General features: G+C 40.4%; 1 protein-coding gene across 4 annotated transcripts in view; it reads right to left on the reverse strand.

Moving 5' to 3' along the window:
* Positions 1-16,231, reverse strand: part of CFDP1 (craniofacial development protein 1) — a 118,853-nt gene that overhangs the window by 50,675 nt on the left and 51,947 nt on the right. For 2 of the 4 annotated variants that reach the window (XM_077754025.1, XM_077754026.1), the window contains exon 6: positions 8,960-9,011. The exons of 1 other annotated variant lie outside the window; for it this stretch is intronic. In XM_077754025.1, coding sequence (XP_077610151.1) covers positions 8,960-9,011 — 52 coding nt within the window. Of the gene's footprint in view, positions 1-7,243; positions 7,937-8,959; positions 9,012-16,231 lie in introns of those variants that run through there. One more of the 4 variants, XM_077754023.1, reaches the window with a different exon arrangement.

Consider the following 16,231-nt stretch of genomic DNA (forward strand, 5'->3'; position numbering starts at 1 on the left):
TGTGAAGACAGAGACTTTTTTCTTTCTTCTCTGTACCCTTAGCACAACACTTTGCCAAAAGTGTTCTTCACTGCTAGGCAGTCAAAGGAGAAGGGGAGGAGGGGGGAAGGGAGCCAGTTTCACTTAAGAAGGAAGCGGCAGGTCTGCCGGGTTCTGTGGAGGAGGACCTGAGGCTCAGGGAGGTCACACAGGAGGACATGGCCGGGTGGGACACAAAGCCTGGTTTGCCTGATCCCAAGGCTCACAGATATGGAGATCCTGAGAAGTCTATGACACATCTCCAAGGGAGGTGAACTCATGAGGATATAAAAACGTGGTGGCCTCACAGGTCTGTGAGGGCAGACAAACGCACTGTGATTAACGCAAGACACGCATCTCAGGGGAAGCTGGGTGAAGGACACCTGGCACTCCCTGTTGTCTCTGCAACTATTCTATAAATCTGAAATTTATTTATGTTTTAAAAAAAAGTTTTAATATTTATTTTTTCTTGAGAAAGAGAGACACAGCATGAGCAGGGGAGGTGCAGAGAGTGGGAGACACAGAATCTGAAGCAGGTTCCAGGCTCTGCGCTGTCAGCACAGAGCTTGGACGTGGGGCTCGAACGCACGAACAGTGAGATCATGACCTGAGTTGAAGTGGGACGCTCAACCAACGGAGCCACCCAAGCGTCCTATAAAATTTATGTTCTTAAATATGGTAGGGCAAAAGGGTAAAGTGCAGTTTAAAAACTAGCTACCTAACTGCAATGGGATATTCTGGGTTGGATCCTGGAACATCAAAAGGTCACTAAAGAGAAAACTAGAATAAAACCTAGAGTCTGGTTAATAGTTTTGTCTCACTATTAATCTCTTCATTTTGATAATATTCCATGGCTGTATGAAGCTGGGTGAAAGAAATATGGGAATTCTGCATCATTTTAGCAACTTTTCTGAAACAATAATCTCTTCAGATTTTCAATAAAAAGTTATTCTAAAATACTTTTTTCTTTTAAAGTAAGCTCTACACCCAAAGTGGGGCTTGAACTCATGACCCTGAGATTAAGAGTTGCATTCTCTAGCAAGTGAGCCAGCCAGTGCCCCTAAAATAACTTTAGTTTTTATATAATGAAATACAGTTTTCTAGGGGCGCCTGGGTGGCTTAGTCGGTTAAGCGTCCAACTTTCGCTTAGGTCATGATCTCGCGGTTCGTGGGTTCGAGCCCAGCGTCGGGCTCTGTGCTGACTGCCAGCTCAGAGCCTGGAGCCTGTTTCAGTCTGTGACTCCCTCTCTCTCTGACCCTCCCCTGCTCATGCTGTCTCTCTCTCTCTCTCTCTCTCTCTCCTAGAAATAAATAAAACATTAAAAAAAAATACAGTTTTCCTAAAAATGAGGTTAATTTATTAAATCTTAATTTTTTTTAAATATTTTTATTTATTTCTAGGAGAGAGAGAGAGCAGGGGAGGGTCAGAGAGAGAGAGGGAAACGCAGACTCTGAAACAGGCTCCAGGCTCTGAGCTGGCAGTCAGCACAGAGCCCAACGCGGGGCTCGAACCCACGAACCGCGAGGTCATGACCTAAGCGAAAGTCGGACGCTTAACCAACTAAGCCACTCAGGCGCCCCTTAAATCTTAATTCTTAAATAGGTAATCTAATATTGTTTTACAAAATGGGAAGTAAGCCACTCTTCTGCCTAGTGTGGTGATCTCTAGGAAAAGCATTTGTGTACCTGAGTTGCAGGCTAAATAATCTTTCTCCAGGTAAACTAGGGTTATTCAAACTTGAGGGCTTGGCAGACATTTTCTCATTTCTGAAAAATGAACGAAGTCTGTCACTTCAAGGAGAACAACAGTATTTGCTGCCAATAATAAATTTTGAGCTTTAGAATTTTGGAAAACTTCTATCTACCACTGTGAGCTGGACGACTTCCCAGTACTTAAAGACTTTCTGATGAAACTGGCAGTGATATTAATGAATGTGGCTTGTTAATGAAATTAGCCAATATGAGATCTATATAACCTAGTAAACTAGTATTTTTCACAGGACTAATGTGTGGTTTAGAGCACCATGCATATTTGAAATAATTCATTCAAAGTATGAGTGAAACCAAGATTTTAATGTAACAGAACAAAAAGTTGATTGGTCTCAGACCCCATTTTGCAACCAAACTAAGAAATTACTACTGTTCACATTGTGGTGTAGTATCCCTGATGATATCCAAAATTATCTAAACAGCTATTAGAATACTCCTTCCCGTTTTGCAACTGCATACCTGTGTGAGGCTAGATTTTCTTCATGTAATTCAACCAAAATAACGTATCAAAAGACTGATGAGAACAGCAGTTCTGAGATCCAGCTATCTTCTCTTAAGCTTGACACTAAGAGATAAAATCACAATACAGCAGCCCCTTTCATCCAGTTTGGCTTTCTGCAGTTTCAGTCACCCCCAGCTGACCAGTCCAGCAGCAGAGAGGCCTCCTCCTGCCCCGCAGCCAGGTCAGTAGCAGCCTGACGCTATGTCACAAGACCTCCGTCGTTCAGCTCACTTCCTCCCTTCACTAGGCATTTTATCATCTCACGTCATCACAAGAAGAAGGCAGTAATAATAGAATAAGATATTCTGGAGAGAAACCACATTCACATAACTCTTACTACAGTGTACTGTCATAATTGTTCTTTACGAGTTACTGTTGTTCATCTTTTATTGTGCCTAATTTATCAACTAAACTTTACCGTAGGCATGTACATATAGGAAAAAAATTGTATATAGAGGCTTTGGTACTATCTGTGGTTTGAGGTATTCACTAGGGGTCTTGGAACGTATTCCCCACAGATGAAGGGACTACTATAATACTCTCCTTGCTAATTTGGGGTGGGTGGGAAATATGGTTATTTATATTAACATGTAATGGGTTTATCATTATTTCAAAATGAATTTAAAAATATTTTAAACTGTTCCCAGTTTTAGACTCTGTATCTGTTTCGACACTTGCTGCAGGTGAGTGAAAGAGTCTGTTTTATTTCTAGATTCGACCCTGCAGTCATTATATTTTTGTTAACTCAAAAAAAAATTGTTCTCAGTGTTAATTTCTTATATGATGAATGACAGTTATAACCCACTCAATAATTCTGCAGAGTTGTAAAGAGGTCCTGATAACAAAAAGTTTGAGAATTGCTGATGTAGGGTAGTATGTGCACACAAGCTTCTTTTCTGCAATAAGGGGGAAAAAGGCCAGATTCTTACTAACAGAATAATTCACACCACTGGTTCCAAAATAGCAAAGCTCTGCAGATACTGGTAAGCAGTGAAGTGGATTAAGTGCTGATTTTTACTTAGTTTGTATCCTGATTTTTTACTCCTAATGAGTGAGAAGAAAGAAAGACAAAACGACAACTAAACAACCAAAATCTTATGCCTTGGGTTTGGCAAACCATTAAGCCAATCTCTCCTGAGGTTCCTGAGGTCCCAGGCCTTTGCAGCCTGTAGGCAGTCTCAGTGACCGTCACCACCTCCAGCTAGCACTAATGCAAGTGCTCACCTTCTATCAGATTTTCCTCTTTCTCCAGGGGTAAGAGCCCAAAGCAAATTTGGAGACATAGAACCATTAAAAATAATTGGTTTTGGGGCACCTGGCTGGCTTAGTCAGTGGAGCATGTGACTCTTGATCTCAGGGTTGAGGGTTCAAGCCCCATGTTAGGCAGGTGCAGAGGCTACTTAAACAAACAACTGGAGGCGCCTGAATGATTCAGTCAGTTGAGCATCTGACTTGGTTTTGGCTCAGGTAAAGATCTCACGGTTCATGGGATTGAGCCCCACATCGGGTTCTGCACAGATGGCGCCTGGGCCTGCTTGGGATTCTCTCTCCCTCTCCTGTGTGCTCTCTCTCTCAAAATAAATAATCTTAATGACCACCCCCCAAACCCTCCACAATTGATTTTGAATTCAGGACAAAAAGATAACCACCTCTGGCCCAACAGGGTTGTGCTTTGCTGTCTACCTGATCCAAGTCAATTTCTCTGAGGGCCAGTGTTTCCTCAAAACCATCTAAGGTTTTCAGTGTTTTGTTTATTGTGCCACACATTTGGATTGCTAATGGCTAACTCTCCAAAGAAAACTGAAGCCACTAGTATCCACTTGGCTAAATCTTGTATACTTTCTACCTTTTCAAACATTCATCTCCCAACAGACCTTGGAATACTTGCTTTGTGACTGACGCACACATGCTTATCATATCAAACAAAAGATGGCTTCTGGAAGGAGGTTGTTACAGAAACTAAACACCCATGGGTCCTTATACTACAATACAGCTTCATTTCATAGACTTGGGGACTCTGGGGTAGAAGTAGGGAAGAGCTGGAGGCAGCTCCAAAGAGAGCAATGCATTTCAATCAGTCTAACGCCTGACTGGGTGTTGAGTCAGATAGCTGGGTAGTGAATCAAGTTCCTTGGAGCCAAAGTAGTGAGATAAATTCTAAATCCTGGCATGAGAATAAGAAAAGCCCAAGGGGAAACAGAGCTACAGTACTGGCAGATAAAAAAAGCATAAACTATTTTTCTTTTAAGATCAATTTACACATGTAGGATTATACTCAACCTACTAATTCTACCAGTGACATGAACAAATTAGCTTGTGTGTAAACAGGGTCCATGTAATTCTTGTCAGTTACCAAAGTGTCACCAAGGCCTCAAGGCTACTGGATTATCCTATTAAGATTTTTATAAATTGGTTTCATTTATCATCTTATACCTAGGGAAAATATGCATCCTACTCACTCTCTTCTGGATATTCTTAGGATCTTTCATTTACTAGTTGCTTCTCTCTTCAATTCTTTTGGTTGTATGGAATTTATAGTCTGTCTATTCTGTCACTCATCTTTAACACACACTGTCTATACACACAACATTCTATATGCTGGGGGCCCAATTCAATTCAATTCTGCCACCAATGCAAAGCTGTAGGTCATTTCAAATCTTTACAGAAGGTTTCAGGAAGGGGGCAGGGGAGAGCTTTGGCATGGAGGAGGGGAGAAATCTCAACCCAGCACAGTAAATGACTTTTGTAATAGAGAATTCGCCATTTCTCCTTTTGGAGTCCCTGGGAACTTCTCACCACTTATCCCTTCCCCCAAAGGTCCTGAATGGTCAAGAACTCTCCAAAGTTTTATGTCAAATTTATGTATGTGCATATATGTAATTTTTCTAAGAAGCAGGTCCATAATATCCATTCGATTTCCAAAGGTCTCAAGATCTAAGAAAGGTCAAGACCTACTTTAGATGAACTTCAAAGTGCACTCTAATAGCAGATGAAATTACTGTCTCTCCACCAGATAATCCAGTCAGTAACAGGAAATAGAGATACGCAAATTAAAATTATAGGACATACCATTTCACACCCGTGAGACTGGCAGCAATGAGTCTGCCAAGGACCGGAGAAACAGGAACTTTCACTTATTGCTAGACTGATTAACCACTTTGGAAAACAAATGATTGTCATAACTTTAAAAAAAAAAAAAAGATTTTAACATAATCTCTCCACTCAATGTCCACTTCAGACCTACAACTCTAACATCAAGAGTTGTGCTCTACCAACTGAGCCAGCCACGTGCCCCCAAATCGCCACAACCTTCTTAGGTTAAAATTTAAACATAGTCTATTCCCATTCTTAGAGCAGTTTTTCAAACTGATACTTGTAATCCAATGGATCACTAATCAATTTAGTGGGTCACAACCAGTATTTTATTTTAATGAAAGAGAACAGAACAGAATGTTGTATTTTTAGCTCACTATAGACAAGTAATGCATTTTACCTTATTATACATTAGTACAATTTTTGTTGGGGCGCCTGGTGGCTCAGTCAGTTGAGCGTCTGACTTCGGCTCAGGTCATGATCTCACAGTATGTGAGTTTGAGCCCCATCAAGGGCTCTGTGCTGACAGCTCAGAGCCTGAAGCCTGCTTCGATTCTTGTGTCTCCCTTTCTCTGCCCCTCCCCTGCTTGTGCTCTGTCTCTCTCAAAAATACATAAACATTTTAAAAACTTAAAAAAAATTTTTTTGTTTCAGTAGCGTGTGTAGGTTGTATATGTGCACTGGGGTCATAATGAAAATGATTTCTTAATATGAGCTCAAAGCTAAAAACACTTCCCAAAATAGCAAGCTCTTGATTGTGTGTGCATGAGGAAATGTGCAGGGGAATGTTCGCAACAATATTCTTCCAACTGCAAAAAACTGGAAACAATGTAAAAAAAGTATAAGAATTGTGGCATATTCATACAATGGAACATAACAAAGCAGTGAGTATGAATGAACTAAAGGTACTGCATCAACACAGTTCTCAAAACATTAAGTGAAAAATACATAAGACAGCATTTATTTCAAGTTTAAAAACAAGGAAAACTAAATAATGACTGTTTAGGGGCACTCAGAGAAGTGATAAAAAACTATAAAGAAAAGAAAGTGAACAACAAAAACAAAAATTAAGACGGTGGTTCCACACCTCTTTGGGACTGAAAGGGGATGCAAAACCGAAGGATTCACAGGGAACTTGGGAAGTGGAGTACCACTCTCTTCTTGAGGCTGGGGAGTGAGCCTAAGTGTGTTTGCTCAGTGTGTAGCTCCTATACATACATTACACACATATTTTTTGTGAGTGGGAAGTACGTTATAATGAACAGGAAAACAAAGCTGTCACTAAAATTAGCTTAACAGCAACAGCTTTCAAGCACTTCTGCTGGTCACCAACGCTCACTGCTCCCTGGAGTAAGCAATGATCTCTACTATTACTCTCCACTAAAAGGAACTGGGACTCCTGGGATGGGAGGCAACTCCAGGTCTTAGGGCAAGAAAACAATCAAGACTGTTCTGGCATTTTCTAGCACTGCCAGAAAGCAGGAATACAGAAGTCTGTCCAAGTGGTGCTGAAAGGACAAAGGGGTCAGCTTAGAGACAAAGCTTTAGTCAGACTGTGACATTTACAGAGTCAAAAGAAATAACCATGGTTAAATGAAACAAACTAATTTTGTAAGGAAATTAGTACCAGTTTACTCCTAAATCAGACAGTAATAAGTTGTATAACACATTTTATCTGTTAAGTTGTTTAAAGTGTTGAAAAGAACAAGCCACATTAAATTTTAATTAATGTTTAATATTTCAGTAAACAAATTAACTATGAAACAAAGCACACAAATGATATAGGAAAAATGTTTAAAACTTGTATAGAAGACTTTTTTTAATCCAACTTCTTGAACTAACATTAAGATATATTTCTATCTTTCCAAACATATCACCCATTCCCCAATTTTCTTTCTATAACCATTTGTTAACTCAACAAGTATTTATTGAGTGCCTATTTTTAACTTAAACTGTTCTAAGTGCTGCTGGTATGGAGGTGAGTAAACAAAGCAGACTGGCTTCCAAGTCTTGGGGACTATGACTTCATTATACAAATATGGCCCTGTTCACACTAATACCCAACCACTACCCAACACTACCCAACTACAGCAATGAGAACTTATGTACGTGAAATTCTGGGTTTAAGTCACAGATTCAAGTCCCCATAAATGCTTCCCAGAATGATGACTGCTGTCAACGTTACAGAGTTTGCTGCTTTAGGAAAAGAGGTCCAGCAGGAACTATAATTCTCATTTCAAAACAGAATATAGATCTGGTATCACAAAAACTTAGGAATAATGATTTGCAAAGCTAAAAGAATGAAAAAACGCTTATAATACACAATAGAACTGCCAAGGTACCTGTACCCTCCCTAAATATACTGCAGAAAATAACTCTGAACACATGGACGTGTTCTCTACTTGTCTGGTTTCTTTCTACATTTCTCATGTCTGTTTCCTTTTTGGTTCCCTTGGTTTCCTTGTATTTGTTTTCAGAACTTTTGTTACTTCTTTGCCCTCTTCCTCCTTCTACTCCAGGGTGTGTAGGCATGGCATGGGATGGAAGTGTGGCCTAAGAAAAACAAGCAAAAGAGCCTGCCTTGACCAATAATTCCCATACCTTCAGGAAACGGCATGAAAGGAAGAAAACTCGGAAAAACCCAAGTGTTCAATGAAGTTATTCTTTTCCAGAGGCGGTTTTTTATTTTATTTTTTATTTTAGAGAGAGTGCAAGCGCGGCAGAGGGAGAGACAGACAGACACACACACACACACACACACACAGAGAGAGAGAGAGAGAGAGAGAGAGAGAGAGAGAGAGACAGAGAGAGAATATCTTAAGATCTTAAGTAGGATCCACGCTCAGTGCAGAGCCTGGTGTGGGTTCCCACAACCCTAGGATCATGACCTGGGCTGAAATCAAGAGTCAGACACGCACGTGACTGAGCCACCCAGGCACCCCACAGAGGTGCTTCTACTGGTATCAAACACTTGCATGTTCCNGAGCGAGAGAGAGAGAGAGACAGACAGACACACACACACACACACACACACACAGAGAGAGAGAGAGAGAGAGAGAGAGAGAGAGAGAGAGACAGAGAGAGAATATCTTAAGATCTTAAGTAGGATCCACGCTCAGTGCAGAGCCTGGTGTGGGTTCCCACAACCCTAGGATCATGACCTGGGCTGAAATCAAGAGTCAGACACGCACGTGACTGAGCCACCCAGGCACCCCACAGAGGTGCTTCTACTGGTATCAAACACTTGCATGTTCCTACAGTGTATGACCCATACAAATTAGGTGATGACAGCCACACAGGGCAGTCCTGGGTCTCAAGTGTCTGGTCTTGTTGCCACTTGTCTGCCCTACAGCCAACTCCTGATTTCGGCTCAGGTCATTATCTCCTGAGTCTGGGCCCCGAGGTGGACTCTGTGCTGACAGAGCAGAACCTGCTCAGGATTCTCCTTCTCCTCGCCCTCTACCCGTCCCCCACTCTCACTCACTCTCTCAAAATAAATAAAAAGCAGCAGCAGCAGCAGCAGCAGCGAATCTACTGTGTGAGCTGAGTTACAGTGTGCTGCCTGCAGGCACTCACCAGTCCCTGTGGCCTGGAGCGGCAACATCTCAAACAGAGAACATCTTCCTGGCTTGAAGAGACAGAGTATGGTGTTTGGCCATCAGAACAGTTGGAAAATGAGGGAGGAAAATCCCAACTAAGAATATACACAATCCATAACCGGGTTCAAAAATAGGCAAAAAAAATTTAAGACATTTCATCGAAGATGATACACAAATGGTTAGTAAAACACACGTAAAGATGCTCACCAACATTAGTCATTTGGAAAACGTAAATTATATAATGAGGTACCACTACACACCCATTAGACCAAAGAGTTACAATACCAGGTGTTGGTAAAAAGTGAAGAAACCGGAACCCTTCTTACACTGACAGTGGGGATGTAAAATGGTGTAGTCACTTTGGAAAACAACTCTGTAATTTCTTTAAACAAATTTACCGTACCACCCAGCAATTATATTCCTATCAACCCAAGAGAAATGACAGCACACGTCCACTCCAAGACTTGTAACACAAATGTTCCCTGCAGCATTACTCATAATGGCCAAAAAGTGGAAATGATCCAAATGAAAAGAAGAAAAACAAAATGTTGTTTATCCACATAAAAGCACATTACTGAGGCATCCAGGTGGTTCAGTTAGTTAAGTGTCTAACTCCTGATTTTGGCTCAGGTCATGATCTCACAGTTCGTGAGTTCAAGCCCTGCATCGTGCTCCATGCTGACAGCACAGAGCCTGCTTGGGATTCTGTCTCCCTCTCTCTCTGCCCCTCCCCTGCTTGCTCTCTGTCTCTCAAAATAAATAAATGAACGTTAAAAAAAATTTTTTAAAGGACATTATTCAGTTATAAAAAGAATGAACTACTGATATATCCTATAGCATGGATGAACTTCAAAAACAAGATACTAAGTAAAAGAAGACAGACATTGAAAGACTATACTAAAGATATGACATTTCCTCTACTATAGGAAATTTCCAGAAAAGGCAAATCTTGGGGCACCTGGGTGCCTCAGTCAGTTAAGCATCCAACTTTGGCTCAGGTCATGATTTCATGGTTTGCGAGTTCAAGCCCCACACTGGACTATTTGAGGTCAGTGTGGAGTCCACTTTGGATCCTCTGTCTCCCTCTCTCCCTGCCCCTTTCCCATTGGGGCTCTCTCTCAAAAAAAAAAATAAACATTAAAAAAAAAAAAGAAAGACAAATCCACAGGGACAGAGAGCAGAGCAGTGTTGTCTGGGACTAAGGCAGGAACAGAAAATGAATGGAAACGTGAAATGACTATAAAGGGAGACGAACACATTCTAAAACCAAATCATGCATGATGAAGGTTACAACTCTAAAAAATTTACTACAAATCATTAAACTATATACTTATATTGGGTGAATCTTATGGTACAATAAAAATGTTTATTTAAAAAAACAAAAAATTGGGGCGCCTGGGTGGCTCAGTCGGTTAAGTGTCTGATTTCAGCTCAGGTCATGATCTCACGGTTCATGGGTTCGAGCCCTGCGTCAGGCTCTGTGCTGACAGCTCAGAGCCTGGAACCTGTTTCAGATTCTATGTCTCCCTCTCTCTCAGAAATAAATAAAGCATTTAAAAAAACTGCTAGGAGAAAGGGGTAGGATAGAGGAGGCAAATGAGACTTCAAAAACTCATCAGCTGTGGTGCCTGGGTGGCTCAGTCAGTTCGGCTCAGGTCATCATCTTACCATTCCCAAGTTCGAGCCCTGCATCAGGCTTTGTGCTGACAGCTCAGAGCCTGGAGCCTGTTTCAGATTCTGTGTCTGCTTTCTCTCTGCCCATCCCCTGCTTTCACTATGTGTCTCTCTCAAAAATAAACATTTAAAAAAAAACCCAAAAAAACCCTCATTGCTCAAATTTAGTATGTGGACCTGATTCAATCAAATAAGCTGTTAAAAAAAAATCCTTATGATACAATGAAGGAACNTCTCTCTGCCCATCCCCTGCTTGCACTATGTGTCTCTCTCAAAAATAAACATTTAAAAAAAACCCAAAAAAACCCTCATTGCTCAAATTTAGTATGTGGACCTGATTCAATCAAATAAGCTGTTAAAAAAAAATCCTTATGATACAATGAAGGAACTACGAATGCTAAATGAATACTTAAAGACGTAAGGGGCTATTGTTATTTTTCAGACGTAGTAATGGTAATTGCTACCACAACTGCTAACACAATTACCATCAGTTTTATCTACCATAAAAGAATACTTTTTAGAGATACATAATGACATATTTACAGATAAAATTTTATGGTGTTAATGTTCTGCTTTAAAACGCTCCGTTGGGAGTTTTGGTGAGTGTTTGGGTCACAGATCACACACAGATGAGGCCTGTGCCCGAAGTGTTGAAGCTGGGTGATGTGTATATGAAGATTCATACACTTATTTTTCCCCATTCTCTGGAATTTTCCCCAGTAAAAAAAATAAATAAATAAAAAGGGGATAATAATATCTACCTCACAGATTCAACTTGACAATACATATGAAAGGCTTACCATAAAATACGACTGGGAAAATGTCGGTAACTGTTCAAGTCTGATGATGGGTACAGGGATTCATTCAGTATACTTACTTCCCTCTTCATTTTTGCATATCTTTGAAGTTTTCCATAATAATTTTTGTTTTTAAAGGAGCCTGAGATCTAGATGTTTTATTACTGGCATCAGCACTTTATTTTTCCCCTCTTTTTCAGTAACTTAAATAAAGAGTAAAATGCAATAAAACATTCCAATACTTGAACAATCTTACTTTACAAAGATCAAGCCACAATCAGCTAATGAATCAAATTTAAGCTCTGAATAAAATAGGTAGATCAGAAAAATAAGAAAAAAAATATGTATATTGTAGATTAATATGAGTTGCTCAAAAGTCAAAAGTGAATATACTCCTCCTTTATAGTTTTTAAAGGTAAAATGAGAGTGATTTCACTAGGCATACATTTTTTTAAATTGGGGGAATAATGATGATGATGATGATGATGATGATAGAAGCTTCTGGCACATATTACTCCATAGAAGGCTAGCCACACGTGGCTTCTGCTACTCCATGTTAAGGCTCACGGCTTTGCAGGGAATTGCCTATTACTGTGCAATAATCTAAGCACAGACTATTGCTAGAGACACGTGCCCCCACATTGGTTTCCTCTGATGAAACTGGAAAAGCAATGATGGCAAATGTGTCCACCGGACACAAAGGGGATGAGGAGGGGGAAAAACAAGCAGTCTGTTCTCTATACTAAGGCAACCTATCCTCTACTATTCAGAGTCTCAAGAGTTGGTTAAGGAGCCAGATCAGAGTTTCCAAACTGGCCAGCTTTTGTTTGACCCACACACTGTCTTTTTGAAAATGGAAAAAAAAAAACCCACACACACAAATTCACAAAAAACCCGGATCTCCAGCATCTCTTGAAAAACTAGTTAAAAAAAATATTTTGGTAATGTTTCATGTGGCAACAACTAACTGGTAGATACTGGAATTTGGCCCCTGTCCTAGACTGACGAAAAGACACAGACATAATGTTCCCTGTACTTCTGTCAATCACGTAGAATTAATTCAACTATAATGAATGAAGTGGTGGTGGTGGTGGTGTGTGTGCGTATCAGAGGCTCCTCTTTAAAAGTCTGATTTTTTTTTTAATGTTTATTTATTTTTGAGAGAGAATGCCAGTGGGGGAGGGGCAATGAGGTGGGGAGGGACAGAGAATCTAAAGCAGGCTCTGGGCTGACAGGAGCGAGCCAAGCCTGATGTGGGGCTTGAACCCAAGAACCATGAGATCGTGACGCAAGCTGAAGTTGGACATTCAACCAACTGAGCCACCCAGGTGCCCCAAAAGTTTGATTAAAATTTTTTTTTGAGTATAATCCACTCCCCAACGTGGGACTCAAATTGACGACACCAAGAAGACCAAGAGTTACACGCTCTACTGAGCCAGCCAGGCAACCCCTCTTAAAATTTTCTAAAAATTTCTTTTTAATGCTATATATTCTAGCACTCCAACATGGTCCATCTTATATTTTGAAAGGCTTCATATATTATATGTACCTTTAATATAAAGGTTATATTAAGCATTTCATTTATATTCCTTAGAAGCCTTTAAGTGGCACTAGGCTCTTAACAGTCCATAAATCTTCCCAGACGAAATTGAAGATCAATGTGCAGAAATCAACTCCTTGCAAAAGGACCTGCCCATGACAAAATTCAAGACAGGACTTGCCTTAGTTTATGTGTTTATTTAGGATATATATATATGTCCTATATATAAGTATATATTGTAAAAGTACAGAAGAAGGCAAATTTTACCACTGTAAAAAACAGCTGAATATTCACATGGGCTTCACTGTAGGCTACACAAGATTTTTCACCTGGGGCACCGATATCTCAAACTGCACAATTCTTTGCTGTCCTCTGTAACACCACAGGCTGTTCAGCAGCAGCCCAGGCACCTAGCCTCTGGATGCCAGCAGTGCCCTCCCCGCACCCAGCCAAGTTAGGACGGCCACAAGTGCCTGCAGACACTGCCAGATGGTCCCGGGGCACGCTACAAATTAAAACAGTTTACTTCAGTAGTGCCAGCAGAAATATATACACTTCATAATTAGTGATTTCTCTTTCTGTGTGTGTGTGTGTATACACATAACTGTAAATGATCAAATACTGGGTAATTAATGATACCGTAAGTAAATGAAATTGAGGACTTAAAAAAATAGTGATATCAAAGCAAACTAAGAAGCCTGACGATTTCTATAAACTCAAGTGAATTTTTTCATAACTAATAATTACTTCATAACAGTTAAGCTTCTTCTGTAGTTGAAAATTTTTTATTCTGGTAACTCAGGCTTTTTTCTGAATACATGTTTATGTATTCCAATACATAAAAACATTAACATAGTCTAACATTCACGGGAAAAACCTATTTCTTTTTTTTTAATAAAAGGTTTTTTTTAATGTTTATTTATTTTTGAGAGAGAGAGAGACAGCACAAGCAGGGGAGGGGCAGAGAGAGAAGAAGACACAGAATCTGAAGCAGGCTCCAGCCTCTCAGAGCCCAACATGGGGCCTGAACTCACAAACTATGAGATCATGACCTGAGCTGAAGTCAGATCCTTAACTGACTGAGCCACCCAGGCGCCCCAGAAAGAACCTATTTCTAAGACTCCCCTCAGATATTTCTTTTTTTTTTTTTTAATGTTTATTCATTTTCTGAGACAGAGAGAGACACAGTGTGAGCTGGGGAGGGCCAGAGCGAGAGGGAGACACAGAATCTGAAGCAAGCCCCAGGCTCTGAGCTGTGAGAACAGAGCTAGAAGTGAGGCTTGAACTCACGAACTGTGTGAGATTATGACCTGAGCCTAAGTCAGGCACTTTAACCAACTAAGCCACCCAGGTGTCCCAGATGTTTCTTTATACATTAAGATGAAGAGAGGAAAGAAAAGGCAGTGAAATTTCAGTCAGAGAGCGTTCTAATTCAAAGATTTCACTTAGAAGAAGAGGGGGCAAATATTGAATAAACCTATGTAGGTTTTTCATCAGTTTTAAGTTTCATCTATTTCTTTTGCTTCCTATTTTCCTGATCATTTTATAATTTCTTTGTCCAAATATTAACTAGTAAGTGAACCTTTTTATTTGAGAAGGGGTAGAAGGGATCAGAACTAATTTTTATTGAGCCCTTCTGTGCCAGCAAGTGTGTCAAAACACTTTATCTCATTTCATTACAATCCCCATTTTACAGCTTAAAGAATTCTGTGAAGCTAGGGTTTGAACCAAGCAGGAGTGCCCAAGTCAAAAGCACATATAATTACACTCTACCTCCTTCCAAAGAAGGAGCCAAGAATAACATTAATGGCAGCATTCTTTTCCTTTTACTGTAAAATATACCAGAGGCTCAAATAGTTACAAGGAGGGTCTTAATCTGAAGAGTCTGACAAAGAGCTAAGAATCTCCAAATAAATAAAAGGATGTTAAGTTAACACAATCTAGTGGTAACAAAATTCAGATATATAAGGTTTTCATATCTGTTCACAAATAACAACACTGGGTAGCATGAACACAACCACAATTTCAAGACTCTAGCCAGGAGCACCGAGTCAATAAAATGTCAACTCCTGCCAAAGGATCTAGATCAGTGAAACTTTCTACTTCTTTAAGAAAGTAATATATAGATGCCTGCAAAAATGGTTCCAGAATCCAAACAGAAGTAGGAATGTTTAAAAACTCAAGACCAGGCTCAGAGCATCAATATTTTCTTCATGAAAGAATCAACAGAAAACCTAAGAGGGGCGCCTGGGTGGCTTAGTCGGTTAAGTGTCCGACTTTCGCTTAGGTCATGATCTCGCGGTTCGTGGGTTCGAGCCCCGTGTCGGGCTCTGTGCTGACTGCCAGCTCGGAGCCTGGAGCCTGTTTCAGTCTGTGACTCCCTCTCTCTCTGACCCTCCCCTGCTCACGTTGTCTCTCTCTCTCTCTCCTAGAAATAAAACATTTAAAACAAAACAAAACCTAAGAGAGGTACTCTACTTACCCCTTAACTCAGGGTTTAAGGTCTTTTTCAACTGCTTAAAAAGTTCATTCAACTTTTTCTTCCAGGTTTTGTTTCATGAAGAAAAATAAAACCACCACTTGTTTACACAAGAGAGTGCTAACTATTCTTCCTGACACCCATCTCCCAGGTATTTAAAAGAACACGAACACACACACACACACACACACACACATACACACACACACACGAGAATGCCTGGTTGAATCCTAAATAAGCCAGAACACATGTGTCAGGGGGAAGAAAATAAAAGCCTCACCAAGGAAACGTTTTATTTCCAAAATTCTAAAGGCAAGTGCTGGGACTCCTGGGTGGCTCAGTTGGTTCATCCTACTCTTGATTTCGGCTCAGGTCATGATCTCACAGTTCATGAAGACTGAGCCCTGCGTTGGGCATGTGACAGCACAGAGCCTGCTTGGGATTCTCTCTGCCCGTCCCCTGCTCATGCACACATTTCTCGCTCTCCACCAAAATAAAATTAATAAAACTTTAAAAAATTACAAAAAATAAAGGCAAATTACTAACTGAAAGGGCAAATAAACTTTATCAAGTATGAGATGAAAAAGTTCATGTTGTCTTAAAGGGATTCCCAGGTACAGAATTAGATCATAGTCTTAATGCTCAGTTTAGGAACTGAAACAACTCTGGCCTGGGGATAAAACGGTGACTATGTGCTTGACAAACCTCTGCCGGACGGCTGTTCCCACCTGTCCACTTTCTCCCTGCCTCTAAAAACTA

Source organism: Crocuta crocuta, unplaced genomic scaffold (assembly GCF_008692635.1).
Source record: "Crocuta crocuta isolate KB4526 unplaced genomic scaffold, BGI_CrCroc_1.0 scaffold61, whole genome shotgun sequence".
In the NCBI taxonomy this organism is placed as follows: domain Eukaryota; kingdom Metazoa; phylum Chordata; class Mammalia; order Carnivora; family Hyaenidae; genus Crocuta; species Crocuta crocuta.